General features: G+C 32.1%; 2 protein-coding genes across 2 annotated transcripts in view; one reads left to right on the top strand and one right to left on the bottom strand.

Annotated features, from left to right (window-relative positions):
- Positions 1-16,137, bottom strand: part of LOC113397446 (THO complex subunit 2) — a 213,284-nt gene that overhangs the window by 29,751 nt on the left and 167,396 nt on the right. The window lies entirely within an intron of this gene.
- On the top strand, positions 2,201-14,315 carry LOC113397407 (G1/S-specific cyclin-D2-like). The gene is made up of 4 exons (XM_026635726.2): positions 2,201-2,634; positions 4,112-4,327; positions 6,185-6,341; positions 12,433-14,315. The coding sequence occupies exons 1-4, from the start codon at positions 2,398-2,400 to the stop codon at positions 12,714-12,716; spliced, it is 894 nt and encodes a 297-aa protein (XP_026491511.2). The 5' UTR covers positions 2,201-2,397; the 3' UTR covers positions 12,717-14,315.

The raw sequence follows: 16,137 nt of genomic DNA, 5'->3' as shown, positions 1-16,137 counted from the left end.
GATATGCCGTATACCTGAGCTACCTTGCGAATGAGAGGGCAAAGGACTACTAGTAAATTAGTAATACACCTTGTTATTTGGGTGACAAGCTATGTCTCAACTGAACTGTTATCTATCAAATTGGGTATTTGAGGATGTAGAGATAAAAAAAAAAAAACAAATAAATACTTATTTATTTTACTTTGGGCTGTTATTTAATTTTTTTCCAAGCAAAAATATTCTATTTATTTTATCAAAGTAAATAAAATACCCATAAAATCTATTTAACTCTTCAAAATTTTACCTACCTAATTTTACCTGACGGAGTATGCCGGGTATGGATAGAGGGACCGATTTGCGCGATTCTTATTTTGTGTTAAATACTGTTATGTGTATAATTACTTATTTATATGTATTATATATTTGAGTCATTCCTCTTCTTTTTTACTTTAAGCTGCTTATGTACATATTAACCAATCCGACCTGTCATCGGGATGGATTACTATATTTGGTTTTTTCTTTAATTTACACTTTTTAGGCTTAGCTTGAATAACTTAGCTAGCACTAAAACGAATTTTAAGCACTTTTATTTTTGGTAGTAGCATAATATTACTAAAACGTTGTGAGTTTATTATCTACGTAGGTTTTTTTTTTAAAAAAATATATTTTGAAACAATATTTGTGTCATTTGTCAATGTAATGTTTTATTAAAATAAACGATCACGTAACTGCACAAACAGAATAAGGCGTCCAAAAGTATATATAAATAATATGATTTTCGGTAAAAAACAAATGGAGCAACTATCCGGCTTTTTGACCTCTATCGTAGGTTATAGCGTGGCTGGATTTGTGAGCATGGTATATTGCACCGATTGGAAAGCTATATGCACATATATTCCATTTTATAAAAATAAATTTACTGATGATGGTACAAAACAATGACTTTATTCTTGTATAAAATTCAAGTATAGTAACATTCAGTCATATTACGCTTAATACTTAGCATATTCAAGAGATTATAATAGTAACTGGATTCAACAGCACGCGTTATGTTTGGGGCACGTGATAACATATTCTGTTTCAATTGAAATCTGGAAAGGGATTTGTAATGACTAGTTTACGAGATCAGGTGGGTTGGGATTTTTGTAATAAAATGTCAACCGGCTCGCGCGCACCCGGCTTATGCGCAAGCGCACCCGCAGCTGCTGTTCGCCCTCAGCCCTCCTCTGACGTGTGCATTTGCCCTCTGAATAAACACCGACCAACTCTTTCGTTTTATTGTAATGTTCATATTTTGTTAATATAATAGTGCATAAAATAAAAAGTATTATAAACTCGCTACCCCAATTATTTTAATTAATTAATTAATATTATTTTAATAATTATTAACCTAAACAAAATTAAGCTGTCTACGAATAAAACCTTACGTTTATGTTGTTTTTTTATCAACGCAATTTACTTAATATAAATGATGTTAGATGCTGATCGTATAAGTTTACCTATTTATATCAGATGACCGGAATACCTATGCATACGCATTACGCATATAATATACCTTATTCATATAATTCATAAGATAACAGATAACTTATGGCTGTGAGATAATTAATGTATAAGTAAATACAAAATAGACGTACCATGTTCCCATTACACGAAGTAGTTTTAGTTTGCCGTAAATTGTTAAATTTTAATGCTAAATCCTTATATTTGACAATATTATCTGTTGAAATAAAACAGGATTTTTCGATTTGATTTCGACTAGAGACTAGAGTCTCAAACTAATAATACACTAGGTAATCTTTATCTTCTGTTAGGTTAATCTTCTGTCTTTGAATAACAATTAAAATCTCTGTGTTTTATCAATTGGGATCAGTGAGATTCTATAACTGAGGTTTCGAGTCTACACATTCTCGAAATATATCATGTTTATATATCATTTTATAGTTTTTATGTGTGGAGTACTTATATAAGAATTAATTAATATTTTGTAATTAAAAAATAGCCATAAATTGGTAGATATTTTATTTAAAATAATTGATTTAGTTATGCACCAAATTTAGTATTGAGTTAAAAAAACACTAAAAGGAGACAAAAATTACTCTAATCATTAAAAGCATAACATATTTCAACGCGGTGTATACAAGCCTAAACAGGAGAGGGGATTAACGTAGGGCTTCGAGAGTGGGTCCACGGGACATTGCGTTCCTTTACATGCGGCATGCTACTTCAGTTTGACAGAACACACTTGTCTGTTTGGCTGCTTGCCGAGCGGCTGTGTGAGCTGTGACAGCGCTGCTAAATAAACTCGTTAAAACATAAACACTGTGCGAACTTTGTGAACCTTAAACCACGATCTAAGTAGCCTTAGGACTAGCTATTTTAAACTATTGTGGTGTGAAGTGTTTCTTAGTGGTTAAAATGGATTTATCTTGTGGAGAAAACTTACAAAATTCTGGAAATAACAGCAACACCAGTGGAAGGACAATGGACATGTGTGTCGCTGGACCTGATCGTGCCCTGGATCGAGACCCTAGGCTTTTGTTGAATCTTCTGACGCTAGAAAGAGTTCATGCATTACACACAGATTATTTTCAACATGTACAAATTGATATACAGCCTTTTATGCGGAAAGTTGTTACTACTTGGATGCTTGAGGTGAGCTCTTTTTGATTTTTTATAAATAAAAATATACATGCATGCGTAAGATTTAGTCTTAATCTTTATTGTATTTATTAGACGCCCTTTTCATTAAACTTAAACTATCGCCTACAACTTCCGACAACAGCTGATTAAAATTAGAGTGAATGACCTTAAATTTCTGAGAGCGTAAGGGAACTAAAGCTTTCTGTAGACAACTACGTTAAACTTTATATAAATTCAGGTATTAGTTAGTAGTTTCGTATTACTAGATCCAAATATTATATATATTACGAAATTAATAATGTATGAAATTTATCTAATATAATTAAAGAAACATTTGCTGACTACCTACTTTTTACTTGTTATTACGCCCTTAATAGTCTTATGTAAAATTAATAGTGTTTAATGTGTATAATTAAACAATTATTAATTTTTAATCTTCAACGAGTTATTAATGTTTGTTATGGTAATTAATTAATATGCTAGTAAACATGAGAAAGATCATGTCAATAGTCATCGTATTTAACTAAGTATACTTAATAGGTGCTTAGTAGAACAAAATTGTAGTAGTATGTTAACGAGCCACATACCTGGAGTCTGGGCCAATGACAGTAATCTAACAATGTTGTGATGCACGTGTGATTACGTGAGGTATAAGCCCTTACAATCGCTCGACACGAACGGAAACCTTTTTATTACAGTTTTTTTTACGAAGACTCTGTTCGAGTTCAATGAGCAATGGAATCTTTATAATGTAGTGTAACAGGGCTTGCAAAAAACGTCTTACAGTTTATGTCTTGTATATGTATTCAACGGCTATCCTGTCGGTCTATGTATGTATAGATGCAATGTATGTATTTATAGATGCAACTTTAATGCCCGATTTGGCGTTTTATTTATAAAATGTTTTAATTTGACACGAATAAAACATCTTCTCTTTTTGTGAAATGAACTAGAACTAGAAATAAACCTAAAACATCTTCTGTATCTATCTCATTGCTATCTCTAATATTGTTAAATCGTTGCCTCAGTAATTTACGAATATATAAATATTTTTTTAGAATAAAAAATAACCATACATTATTTTAAACCTTGTTGTTTCTTAACTCCTTTTTGTAATATAACTTAAAATAACAAGCATAATCTACACTAAAAAAAACATCCAGATCTTTACATCTGGTTTCAATCTCGTAACCGTCAACTTATATTCCAACGATTAAGTTATCGTGGCTGTAGATATAGGCATTATTGAAAAAAATTGTAAACAATTAAAAGTGGAAAACTAATAAAATTAGCGTTTGAATTATTTATTACAAGTTTTATATCAAAATATTTAATCAAAAAACAAAAACATTTTCTTATCTTATCTTAGTCATTTAGTTTAATATTAACTTTAAAGCTATTACGTAACTAGAGCATATTGTTAAAATTGTGACCAATTAGTCTTAAAAAAATTATATGTTCTGTCTTATCAATGAAATACAATTACCAGGTTTGTGAAGAACAGCAATGCGAGGAGCAGGTGTTTCCGTTGGCCGTGAGTTACATGGACAGATTATTGGCTCAGCGTGCTATATCGCGGCAGCAGTTGCAACTGTTGGCTGTTACTGCCCTCCTCCTTGCCTCCAAGTTTCGCCAGTGTCATCCTCTCTCAGTCGACCTACTCTGCGCATACACTGACAATTCCGTTTTCCCGCATGAAGTCCGGGTAAGACATAAAGTTTATTTATTAACTATATAATATGATAATTGTAAGTTTTCATTTCAAGTTCAATCACATACTCATAGCTGGAATACTAGAAAATTGCTTTTCATACCATTAAAGTTTCTAATACTTTATTGTAACAAACATTATTTAATTCGTTCAGATGATATGTGCATATAATTCGTATAGGATATTATTCAAATCTTTAAAATTAGTTATCGCTGTAAAAAGATCAAAATCTTATGAAACGTTAATTGTAAGTTAACGCGTCGCAAAGCAGCCATACACCTTACATCCTGCGACGACCGCAAGGCGCTGCATTGTTTTGATTTCGTTGTGTATGAACTCGATTAGCTGAGTCAAATGTCACTCCTTCACCCTAAAGGACAACATTATATTACCCGTTTCCTTAAAGTTCTGCTTGTGAGTTTCCGGTGATTACTTCTTCCGCGACAGACATATTCTAGGGGCAAAGAATAATGTCGCTTTCTTACAAGTACAGAGCTGCAACGTGTGACGGAGTATTGAATTAGTCGCTACTTCCGACGGAAATGTGGGTAGCGAGACGTTATGATACATTGATAAGGCGATTCTTCTTACATCCGTACCATTTGATGACTGGTGTAGTACATTCATTATATTCCAGCTCACACTATTGTGTTAGAAAGTTCACACATTACGAATATTGTCATATACTCATAATTGTAATATTGTGTGAGCAGGTAGGCAGGTGTGATTCGGTAAATTAGTTTGCTAGCGCTCGTCAGTTTTTGACTTGTCGCTTTCACACGCGACTGTCGCCCTCACCAACCAAATGTTGCATTGTAATAATGACATCGCCTTAAATAAATAAGTCATGTATTAAGTCATACGAAACATAGATTATTATGAATTCCCATACAACTACATAAGTGAATTAAATATTACAACGTATGTTAATTTTTCTAACATTTGGTAGCACAAACCGTGACCGTGAGAAAGTACTCACGTTCTTTGATAAGTAGGAACCGTATGGTATAGTACCATATACTTCCTTGTAATTAATTCACGTGATGATCCCGATAACTCCACGATGTGTACGATAATGAAGTTGGAGGGTATGTGGCAGAAAGTTCCCATACTTTAGCTCATTACTTAGCATTTAGCGTTGGATATAGAATATTATTAAATACGCACTGGGTTGGTAATGGTAAACAAGTTAATTGGTAAACGATAAAGATGATTTTTTATAACAATTCATTTACTTACACATAATTAAATAACAGCAGTAAATAAACACATGTAGGAAAATACTATGAGTAACATCGCAACCCTGCAAGGTTTCATAAATATAATGCCTTTTCTAGATAATTAACTTCACCCTTATTATTTTTAGCCTTTGAGCTTCACTATGTGAATATCCCTAGACGTTGGTTCCCTGTTTTGCCCTTTACTTTGACAATTGTAATATGATTCGCTATTTTTTGCGGTTTCCGCCAGAGCCACCGTGTATGACGGTTAAGAATACCTTAAGGTATCTTTCATTAATTGTACATTTTCTAAGTATTTTGTAATATAAATATATTGGGAAAATTAAAGGGTAATGGAAACTCGGTGATAGTATTAGGGTAAGTATAGTCTTAAGCATTAACAGTAAACAAGTATATTGTATGTACATTTAAAAAAGACAAGAATACGATAGTACTTGTGGCTAACTTAAATCGGGGATATCGCAAAGTGCAACTCTCCGAAATGTGCTACATCTTCTGCTATAGGTTTTATATTTATCGGCTTAGTAGTTTTTTCAGTTACAAAAAAACATCCTCGTGTATTAGTATAGATACAGAGTTCATATTATATGTGTATTTTTTTTTGTTATAGCAATGGGAAGTTATGCTTCTACAACGACTAAATTGGCAACTCTCAATTGCCACAGCCTTCGACTTCGTAGAGCCTCTTTTGGCGCGAGTTCCGTGGGGCCGCTCCAATCCTCTCGTACGAACGCACGCCCTCACACTCATCTCCGTCTGTTATACAGGTAATTAATTGTTTTAGATAACTATATTATTTATGTAAAAGGATTTCAGTTCGCCAATATGTATCGTTACAGCAATATGCGGGTCGAATAGAATTTGGCCTTCCTTGACTTTATGGTAATTTTAGTTGATCGATAAATACAATGTTGTCTCAATTATAGTATGTTTAAGTATGAAGTTTTAAATTTGAAATTGAATCTTAAATTGACTATTGTGCCGCGATCTATGATCTCGATGTTTCGGACGATATGATACGATTAGTGTGCGTGCAGTGGAGTGGTCACAAGCATTTAGGGGTTGAGGGAGGGTTGGATGTATCGGAACGCACATGCCGCTTGTGCCGTGATATCGTACACCTTGTGCCGCCACCCCACACGCTGACCCTTTCTAAAATTTCCATTGTTGCACACAAATTATTGCAATTATATTTTAATAATTGTACATGCTGCAAGCACATTAACCAAGTTTTTTTTTATGATGACATTACATTATAATAAAAAAGTAAGAAATATAGAATTCAGTCTTCAGGGCTTTTGAATAAATGCATCTTAAACTATTTCTATTTTAAAGATTTTATAATGTTGAACAATTAAGATGGAAACCAAGTCTGATTGGTTGGTGTGTTGATAACGTAAGAAAAACTGATCGCATTGTGTTGTTCAACTCTACTATAGCCATTACGTTATCTGAACTCAATCTGATTTATGGTATACCACGCCATGTGCTCGATACGGTCTTCTACTAGTGAATAAACATGCTCGTAAAGTCACGTCAACATAGATGTTTATTTTTATTTAAACTCGATTATTATATTTAAAGCAAGTTTAGTCTATTATTCTAACCTACGCTTGTAATTACCAGTGCGTAGATGTAAACAATAGAATAAAAAGTAGGTGCTTACTGATTGGTGATATTGAGTGATGAACGTTACACGTTTTATGAATATTAATATTACTTACTTACAACAAGAAGAAGTAAAAAAGTTAAAGCTAACGAGCAGAGTATCAACTACATATGTACGATAATATACGCAGACATAGCATTTAAATGTCGTTGTTGTTTTTAGTTATATATATTAGATTTGAAAAGCCGTAAGATTAACTTTGTCCCTACTGTTATTGATTGTTTGATTTTAATAGGATAAAAAAATTCACAGTATTTCGTGTTCGTGAAACTTGTATTTTGTTGCTTCATACATGTTATAGTTACCGCTTATTTATCGTTATTCGTTGGGGGGGTATGTAGGTAATTGCCACTGACCATCATTGACCCCTTGCGTTACAAGTACAAGTTTAAACGGGGGTAAGAAACTATATAATAATATACATAAATATGTACTTCGTAGATGTAAAAAGTTGGATGTTTATTATCATTTCATAATGAAGTTTGTAAATTACAATTCAGATACATTACAAAAATATATTACATCGATACAACTCTTAACCCTGTATGCCCCTATATCGAACATCGGATCTCGATAATAATTGATTTATGGCTGTTAGTTTACCATTGGTGTATTTCAGTTTTGAAAACATTATGAAGTAACATTAAAATTGGAGGGACTGTGTATACATTCTATTATAAATCTACTGTAGGCAGTACAATAATTTTTCTACTTATTAAAGCTTGATTCGTTAGTAAGGCATTTAGATGACTTTATCTCTTGCTTTGCTTATCATATGGTGCTATTGACTACAAAACTATAAGGTCATAATCATTATTGAATTATATTTTAACTTTTTAGTTGTATAATGATTATTGATTATTGATTACTAACCTAAATTTTTAAAGACATTACCAACAAATAAATGTATATCTATTTACATCACTTTTAACAAACTGTACATATTTTAATTTAATAATTACATGTATGAGTTTTTTTTCTGTATGTTTGATATTTGTTATTCGAGTAAATGTTTACAAAGCAAATAGAGTCCCATGCCGGAAGTATCCATAATTGCTAGTAACTGATCGCGCATTACCCTAAGGTGTTAACAGGTTAATAACACTTCTTGACCCTTAAACTTCCTTTCATGTTATAATATAGTACAGTTAATTTACGATTAAAACCCTAGACATTTTTATGGTTTATTAAAACTTGAATGATATAATACTTAAACTTTGCATGTTTTTATTGTCAAGACAGTCGTAAGACGAGACGATCTTTATGTTTCACATTTTCGAAGATAGCAATCAAACTGTGTTATTATTGTAGTAACTCAAGTAACCGTGTCACGGTCGCGGTGACTTATGATTCGATTTGTCGTGAGGGGAGCGACCGCGCCAGCTGAGTCGGCGACAATACGCGAAGACGTCCCGCGGCCATTGTCGTTACCCAAGCACTAAGGCCTGTCCCGGCATTTAACAAAGGGTCCCCGACAAAGACCGTCTCAGTACGCACCTGGCGTCCCGACCCTTAGCTATCTAACACGATACTTGGTTGTACGATCTAGATACGCGGTAGCGTTTCAGCCAAGTTCAAGTAACAGAACTGGCGAGCAGCACCGTATGTAATATTACACGAACCATTTGGAGCCACTTTTGACCTCCTCATAACTCAAAAACTATTTAATATAAATGTGTCAAATTTGGCTCATATATTGAGACTCGCGAGATATGTGTTCCAAATTTCATAAACGCATCTCAAACGGTTATTTAGATATTAACGTCTAAAAATCGTCATTTTTATCACTGACTGACCTTTAGATCAAAGCTATAACCTACTTCCAGGTGACCTAGAAAGTTCAAATTTGGCATGCAGGTAGATAATTAGGCCAATACAATGGAAAAAATCTGAAACTGGTAAATTTTTATCATTTTATTATAATTTTTCATTTTATTGGGTCTATTAGGAACACTTATATACTTAGTTCCTGTATTAACTGTAAAAAAAAAAGATCTAAGAACCAGCAATCAAAACTTGTGACAGCCGGTCTTAATGTGGATTTTAAGGTCTTCACGTGAATATATAACGAGTTGAATTAATTACCACCCATAATTTCCAAATATTTCCGTTTTAGTACTTATGAGTATAGTAGACTTTAGTATTTATTACGTTATTAACTGGCATTTAGCGCACATCAATGGTGCAAAATTATTATACTTTAAAAAATAATAATAATAGGTATTTCGGTACATTTCGTATATGAGAACTAGCCAAGACAGACCTTAGGCTACAATATATTATCCTAAGTTATAAGAAGAAATTATATTTTATGTAGTTATAAATAAATTTCAGGAAGGACCATTGAACTTGGTACCCATTTAGATCTCACTTCTTTTGTCGTTGAAGTCAACAACCAAGGTATATATCATAATATTGGACTTGGTTCTCATTTTTACATTTATGTTTTTGATGGGATACGTTTTACTCAATCTTCTGACATAAGTTCTTACTAACAACTATTTCTTATTTGCCTATCAAAAGTAAACTTTTTAAATATGTATAATTCTTCTTTGAAAAAAATTGTTTGAAGCATTTTATTCAGCGTTATCGCAAGATATACGAGATCCGATGACTTACATTGTTTATTCATACAAGTGTTTATGGTAGATGTTTATGATCAATAAAATTATTCTAATATTCGATACACAATTTATAATAAATCTACAATATACCAATATTATAGATTTAGCCTCTATGATTATCACTATAGAGACTAAATTTACAATGATTTAAATCATAGTATGTGTGTTGTGACCACATCATGCGGAAATCATAAGATGAATTTTAAAGAATCTCTGTATGGTTATTATAGTACTACGTTGTATCTAGCATCTTTAGAATATATAAAGTCATGAAAAGGTTAGTAAAATCAATTTTTTTATAACTGAAGTCCACGTGGAGGAAGGCGCAGCTACCGTGAATTAAAGTAGAATAACTGATTCTACGACCCGACCCCTTTAATGACCCCAAAAATTAATATATTTTAAAATGAGACATTAGGACGATTTGATATTATATTACGACTAGTTTCACACAATTAGATAATGACATTAACTATTTGCAACCCTTGCACTTTTGCCTCTATTTGTATAGGTAAGGATTCTCATAAAGGGTGTAGTCAAGACAGGTTCGACAAACGGAACTTAACGGTTCTTAAAGTCTGTTGGTGTAACGCTCATTACGTGTTCCAGGATAATTAGAAGTAGTAGGGTAAGACGGTAAGACGGGGGTGTAGTCTTAGGCGTGCGTGGCCCTTTGGCTCGTGTGTCAGCAGATGTTGACTCCAACTGGCGGGCAACCTGTCGCACAACGGATCGCTTCGGTCCGGTGCCCGCGCGAGATCGTCTGATATCTGTCGTTCGTTTTTGATTCGTTAATCAGCTAACTGCTCGATAAAGCCCACAACAAACTTTTACCTCATATAATTTTATATATATTTCACAGATGTTGTGATTTATTTTATCATGTTATTATAGTTGAAATCAATATAACTTTAAAACGTAAGAATTCAATTAATTAAACAAGTAATTAAAAAATCCACCGAAAGTTCACTGTTATGATATAAAATGCTCATATTATTATAATTACGAAAGTTCCTTATTTTATTGCCTTAATGCGTTACTCGCAAGCTCTGACCTTAACGTTTCATAACAGTTTTTTTCTTTAAGTAATGAGGTGTCTGTAGTATGTTAGCGTAAAGGAACTTATAAGGGCTTGCTACTAAGAAACATGTAGGCGGGCAGTGACCCAATCGTACCTACTCAGAGGCAGCAAACGGAAGGGTCGTGCCAGGTGTTAATACATCTGCCGTCTTGGGTCCCTCTACTCTACACCCAACGCGACTTAGTTGAAAGTTTCAAAGTTTTACGGTTCATCACCTCATCTTCACCGTTAATATTCGCATTATTTGCAGATTATATGAGAAAACGTGATATCGAATCAATGTTTAAGACGATCATCTTTAGGGATCATTACATTCATTTAAGTAATTGTTTTGACTTAACATACTCATGTTATACTTCATATAAGGCAAAAATTAAAATGATCAGAGATCGATTAGATGATTCGATCTTGAATATAAGTGTTAAATCACGAAACCCTCCTGGTTCGTGGCGAAATTGCAGCTGCGTCCTTGGCTAGTGAACTTAAGATGTAAATTACCATTATTCTTAGCCTATTGTGACGAGGTACGCAACACACAAAGATGCAGACGGGGACGGCATGCACAAATCTGGCAGCTGTTCGATTTTCCTTCCTTATTCTCAAACAACAATAGCATTCGTATTGTGCAAAATGTAACGTGATGGTTTTTTTTATGTGGACCCCTTAGGCCGTCGGTTGTCCTTTCTCACATTTTAAATATTTCGGTTTAATTTTCTATATTTATTTCGGTAAATTATTGACGATTTACACGTAAGGAATTCAAAATAAGTAGTACTGTTTTAACTTCAGAAGGTCGATAAAATAAAAGATTAACACAAGGCCAATAAGATGCAAGGTGCCCAGCCACCTGTCCGCCGTCGGTAATTATCTTGCAACAGATGCGCGCTACCTGCCTCCGTGCCTCTTTGTATCCGCATCGTAATGCTATAAAACAAGCTTATCAAAAACTATTCAAAACTAATTTATTTATATTACAAAAATTTCTTGATAAATTTATTATGCATAGACGTGGTGAATTATTGAATTGAAATATAATTAAAGTGATAGCTTCTTATCTCATAATGTAAATATTTTTTAAGTACTTTTCTAGTAGGGATTGTAAGTTTTATTAGGTTTATTAGGTCAAAGTAACAGAAAACCATTATTTCCAGTGTTTTTTAATGTAACAATCATCTCGTGTATGCGGTAAATACTAAAATTTTAAAAGCATTAACATTGAATATTGTCGTCCGGTTAACAGTACAGTACGGCCGGAGACACTATTCGAACCTATACAGATTTTTTTTTGCTACAATGGCTATCATCTGTCAAGTTTAAAATTAAATTCTTCCCATTTAAAAATTTTTATTAATCCAGTAAATAATTGAATAAACATCTGGATAAATTATTTTAACCTTTTATATGTTTAATATTTTATTAAACTATAAATGTTAATGTAAAATATTCATGTAAGTTTAATGACCTTAATATTTGTTTGTTAACAGAAACGGAGTTCCTGTTGGTACCGCCATCGTTGATCGCTGTGGCGTGTATAACGGCAGCGGCGCGGGGCTTGCGTGTGCGCATGACCATAAACGATCTATGCACTCTGACACGGACGCCTGCTGCTGCCGCCGAATTGGTCGCCAGACACGTTGAACGAGTGCTCGCTAGAGAAACACAACCACAAGAGCCCAGAACGAGACACATTCAACCTTTGAAGCAAACAGCGTCCGATCAAACTCAGCTACCAGACACCCCAACAGACGTCCAAGACATTCGTTTTTGAGTAACAAATGTTACTTATATAAATTTGTTATCCTCGTCTATGTTTACATAGACATATCCTACACAAATATGAAGTCAATTGATCTCATCTCTATTGATGAAATTGTTATGAATCGCGTTGAATGGATTTGATTGTTACGATATTTTTTTCGTCGCGCACCTGGGTGTACAAGTTTCTGGTTTATAAAAAATCGTTATTTATATTGGATTTCTTCAATGCGAACTTGGAAGATAGATTAGAAGAATTGCCCTTGATCTCAAATTACTATTTATGTAAAATACTTCGTTGTAATAGATTTGCGTTATTTATAAGGTAAACAGCTAACAGTTTGACAGTCTGCAAGCTCTCGGTAGTCTTGCTCTATGTTGATCTCCGTCGATTCCAAAAATTATATTTTAAGACTGTTTGTTACTATTGTTCTAAGATTTGCCTGATTATGAATAAATTACATTCGATGAAGTTTGTATCAGTTCAGCGCAAACTATCGACAAAAATAGAAGAAAAAAAAACGAAAAATTACTATTTATTTTCAGTTTTATCTGTCAATTCCTAAATAAATTTGGTAGAAGCAAAATATGTTTTTACGAAGTCTAATTCGGATAAATTTTGAATTATAATTTAATGATATTAATAATAATTCTATTGTCGATTGTTTGCGTTTGACAAATTAACAGGAAAAATTTTTGATTTGGGCACATTGTATAGTTAGTTATTAATGTTTTATTTCATGAACTTTCCAGATTTGAATAGAAGTTATTTCGACAATATTTGTATCTTGATTGATAAAATGTAAGGATCTCAATTATTTAACAAATTCTAAATGAAATGCGTGTATAGCAAGCATAGGTTTTAGTTTTAATTTTAGCTGGTTTCGAGTGAAAATGTTAAAGTATGTAATTTTTTATTTAGGTCGATGTTAAGTTTAGTAAATTCTAGTCACATGTTTTACACATTCCTGTTTTCGACCAAACTTTATATTTAGATTTAGATATAATAAATAAGCGTTTAATTAGAGTAATGTTGAAGACTTATTTGACTTACATTCTCTCTTAGAAATAAACTTATGATTATTATTTTTTAATTACTTTATAAAATACTCACATTCATAGATCAAGAGAGATAGTGTAGGACAAGTGGCCTTCCAGCGTAATTTATATTATATCGTATTTAATAATTATTTAGGTCACGTTTATACTAAGGGAGATTTATTTTGTAAACCGAAGTATCGAGGCGCGTCCAGCGTTACGCGGAGCTGATTAAGGTAATTAGAAAAATTAATGGTCCTGCTTTTAAGTTTTTCTATTTATAATTAAATTGAAACTTCATTCGTTTTTGAGCCCTTTTAAACATTATTTCTTATTAATTTATTGTGAGACTAATAAAGAAGAATTTATTCGATGAATATAAAAATAATGTTTACGTATACAATGTAATAAATTGTCTGAAATACAATGAAAAGTGTTTTACAATATCGTGAAACATTCCCACATGGACACATATTGTTGTTTTTGCTAAATCTGCGTTAGTTGCTAACTAAGATAGTCTATTGTAGGTCAATGTGTACAGTTTTGGTTTTAAAATTTATGAAATAAAAAATTACCCAAAAAGAATCAAATATTTTATTTGTATTCAACAACTTCAGTTTCTGAAATGGTGATCCGATCAAATCAGCTAATTTTAATTTTATTTCTATGGTTACTTGTCGATGGCATTCTAGACGCAATAATCGTAATGAGCGCTCATTATTGAGTAGGCTTTGATCAGCGTTTCAGAAACTGTTTCATTTTCCCGTCCCATCTAAGTATTAATTATATTATGTTTAACCCGATTTTTATAAAAATAGAGATAAAAATTGTCCGTCTAACTATCGACCGATATCTATATATGTATTACCAAATTTATCTATATTTGTAGAAAAAATAATAAAAAAAACAACTTGTAGATTTTTTGGAATTTACTCTTTGCAAACCAATACGTTTTAAGAAAATTTAAAATCTGCTCTAAATGCATATGACTTTGTTAACAATGTGACTAATAAACTAGATATTGTTATAAATATTTGGCACTTTATCTGAAATTGGTAATGGCATTTGACACTGTATCAATATCTCTAATATTACAATCAATGGAACTATAACTTAATTAACTGAGGCAGAACTAAAAAATGTGCGAGCATCTCACCAATTTCGATATTTTTAACACTTAAATAATTAATAAAATAAAATTAAAAAGTACCAGTAACCAGAATACCTTGGAACTTTGTAGAGATAGAAGCTACTTGTCACTTGGAAATATTAACTGAGACAGAACTCAAGAAACAATTCTATTATCTCTCCATTTTCGATTTTCACACTAAATAATTAATTTAAAAAAATCGAAAAGTGCTAGACTCTTCGAAACATTGTTTTAAAAGTTATTTAAAACATTTTTTTAAATTAATTTTTTTATTTTAGGGAAACAAACAATGATATGACACTTATGGCATAGAAATATACAATATTACATACATCAGCTACTTTTCCACTGATATTCAACATAGAACTCAAAAGATTGTTTCAAGTGCTTAGTCAAATGCTTTCGATTTTATAATTTTTAGCGAAATTAGCTCAGATTTTTATAGTTTCATAAATTTAGACAGACCTATTGTAAAATTTATTTGTGAGATATGCTAACAGTTGAGATTATAATGTTAAACACTTATGTATTCTCTAAACCAGTAGTGCTTTTTAAATTTCAACGTAAAAAGTCTTTAAAGCATGCATGTCTTAAGTATTAGTGAAGTAGGAGTTCATAGTTTGGATTAATTGGAACTTAAATATATAAAAATAATTCGTCTTTCATTAGAAATATGCTACGTCGCGATTGAGTTTTTTTATATAGGGTAATTTTGGAGAAAGAATCCGAGATAGATCAATTTTTAAATTTAAATATATGAAATATTACGCTTGTACCTATACGCATTTTTTATTTCGATTTTATAAGCTTCGGTCATCCAAAACCAACTATTTATTAATTTACTTTTATTTTACACATGGTTTAACTATACCAGCGCCATCTCGTTTTTCTAAATAAAACTATTTATATTTTGTCTTCCAATAGATGTCCTTAGTATGTTTAACAACAAATAAATATATATAGCTGGTATATGTCGGCGATTCGCCAGAATTCTCCCCGGGATTCATGTTGCAGAAAAACACTTTTTGCATTAATAAATTTAATGGTCGGAATAGTTCTACAATTGTCCGAGGAATGCCCGCCTGAACTTACTTTTCTACAACTAACTACGACATCCTTTTTATATCAACAACAAGACCATATTTATTTTGTTACAAACATAATAACAATTAATTGCTTATAATAATAAAAAAATAATATAATATTATTTTTGATCTTAATTAAAAATCGAAATATATTGTAATTA

Source organism: Vanessa tameamea, chromosome 3 (assembly GCF_037043105.1).
Source record: "Vanessa tameamea isolate UH-Manoa-2023 chromosome 3, ilVanTame1 primary haplotype, whole genome shotgun sequence".
In the NCBI taxonomy this organism is placed as follows: Eukaryota; Metazoa; Arthropoda; class Insecta; order Lepidoptera; family Nymphalidae; genus Vanessa; species Vanessa tameamea.
This window is presented reverse-complemented; position numbering and strand designations above follow the sequence as displayed.

Bases quoted from the DNA above. Each gene is read 5' to 3' on its own strand.
- LOC113397407 (XM_026635726.2), top strand. From the start codon at position 2,398: ATGGATTTATCTTGTGGAGAAAACTTACAAAATTCTGGAAATAACAGC. The intron at 2,635-4,111 runs GTGAGCTCTTTT...TACAATTACCAG, and splicing joins TTACTACTTGGATGCTTGAG to GTTTGTGAAGAACAGCAATG. The intron at 4,328-6,184 runs GTAAGACATAAA...TTTTTGTTATAG, and splicing joins TTTTCCCGCATGAAGTCCGG to CAATGGGAAGTTATGCTTCT.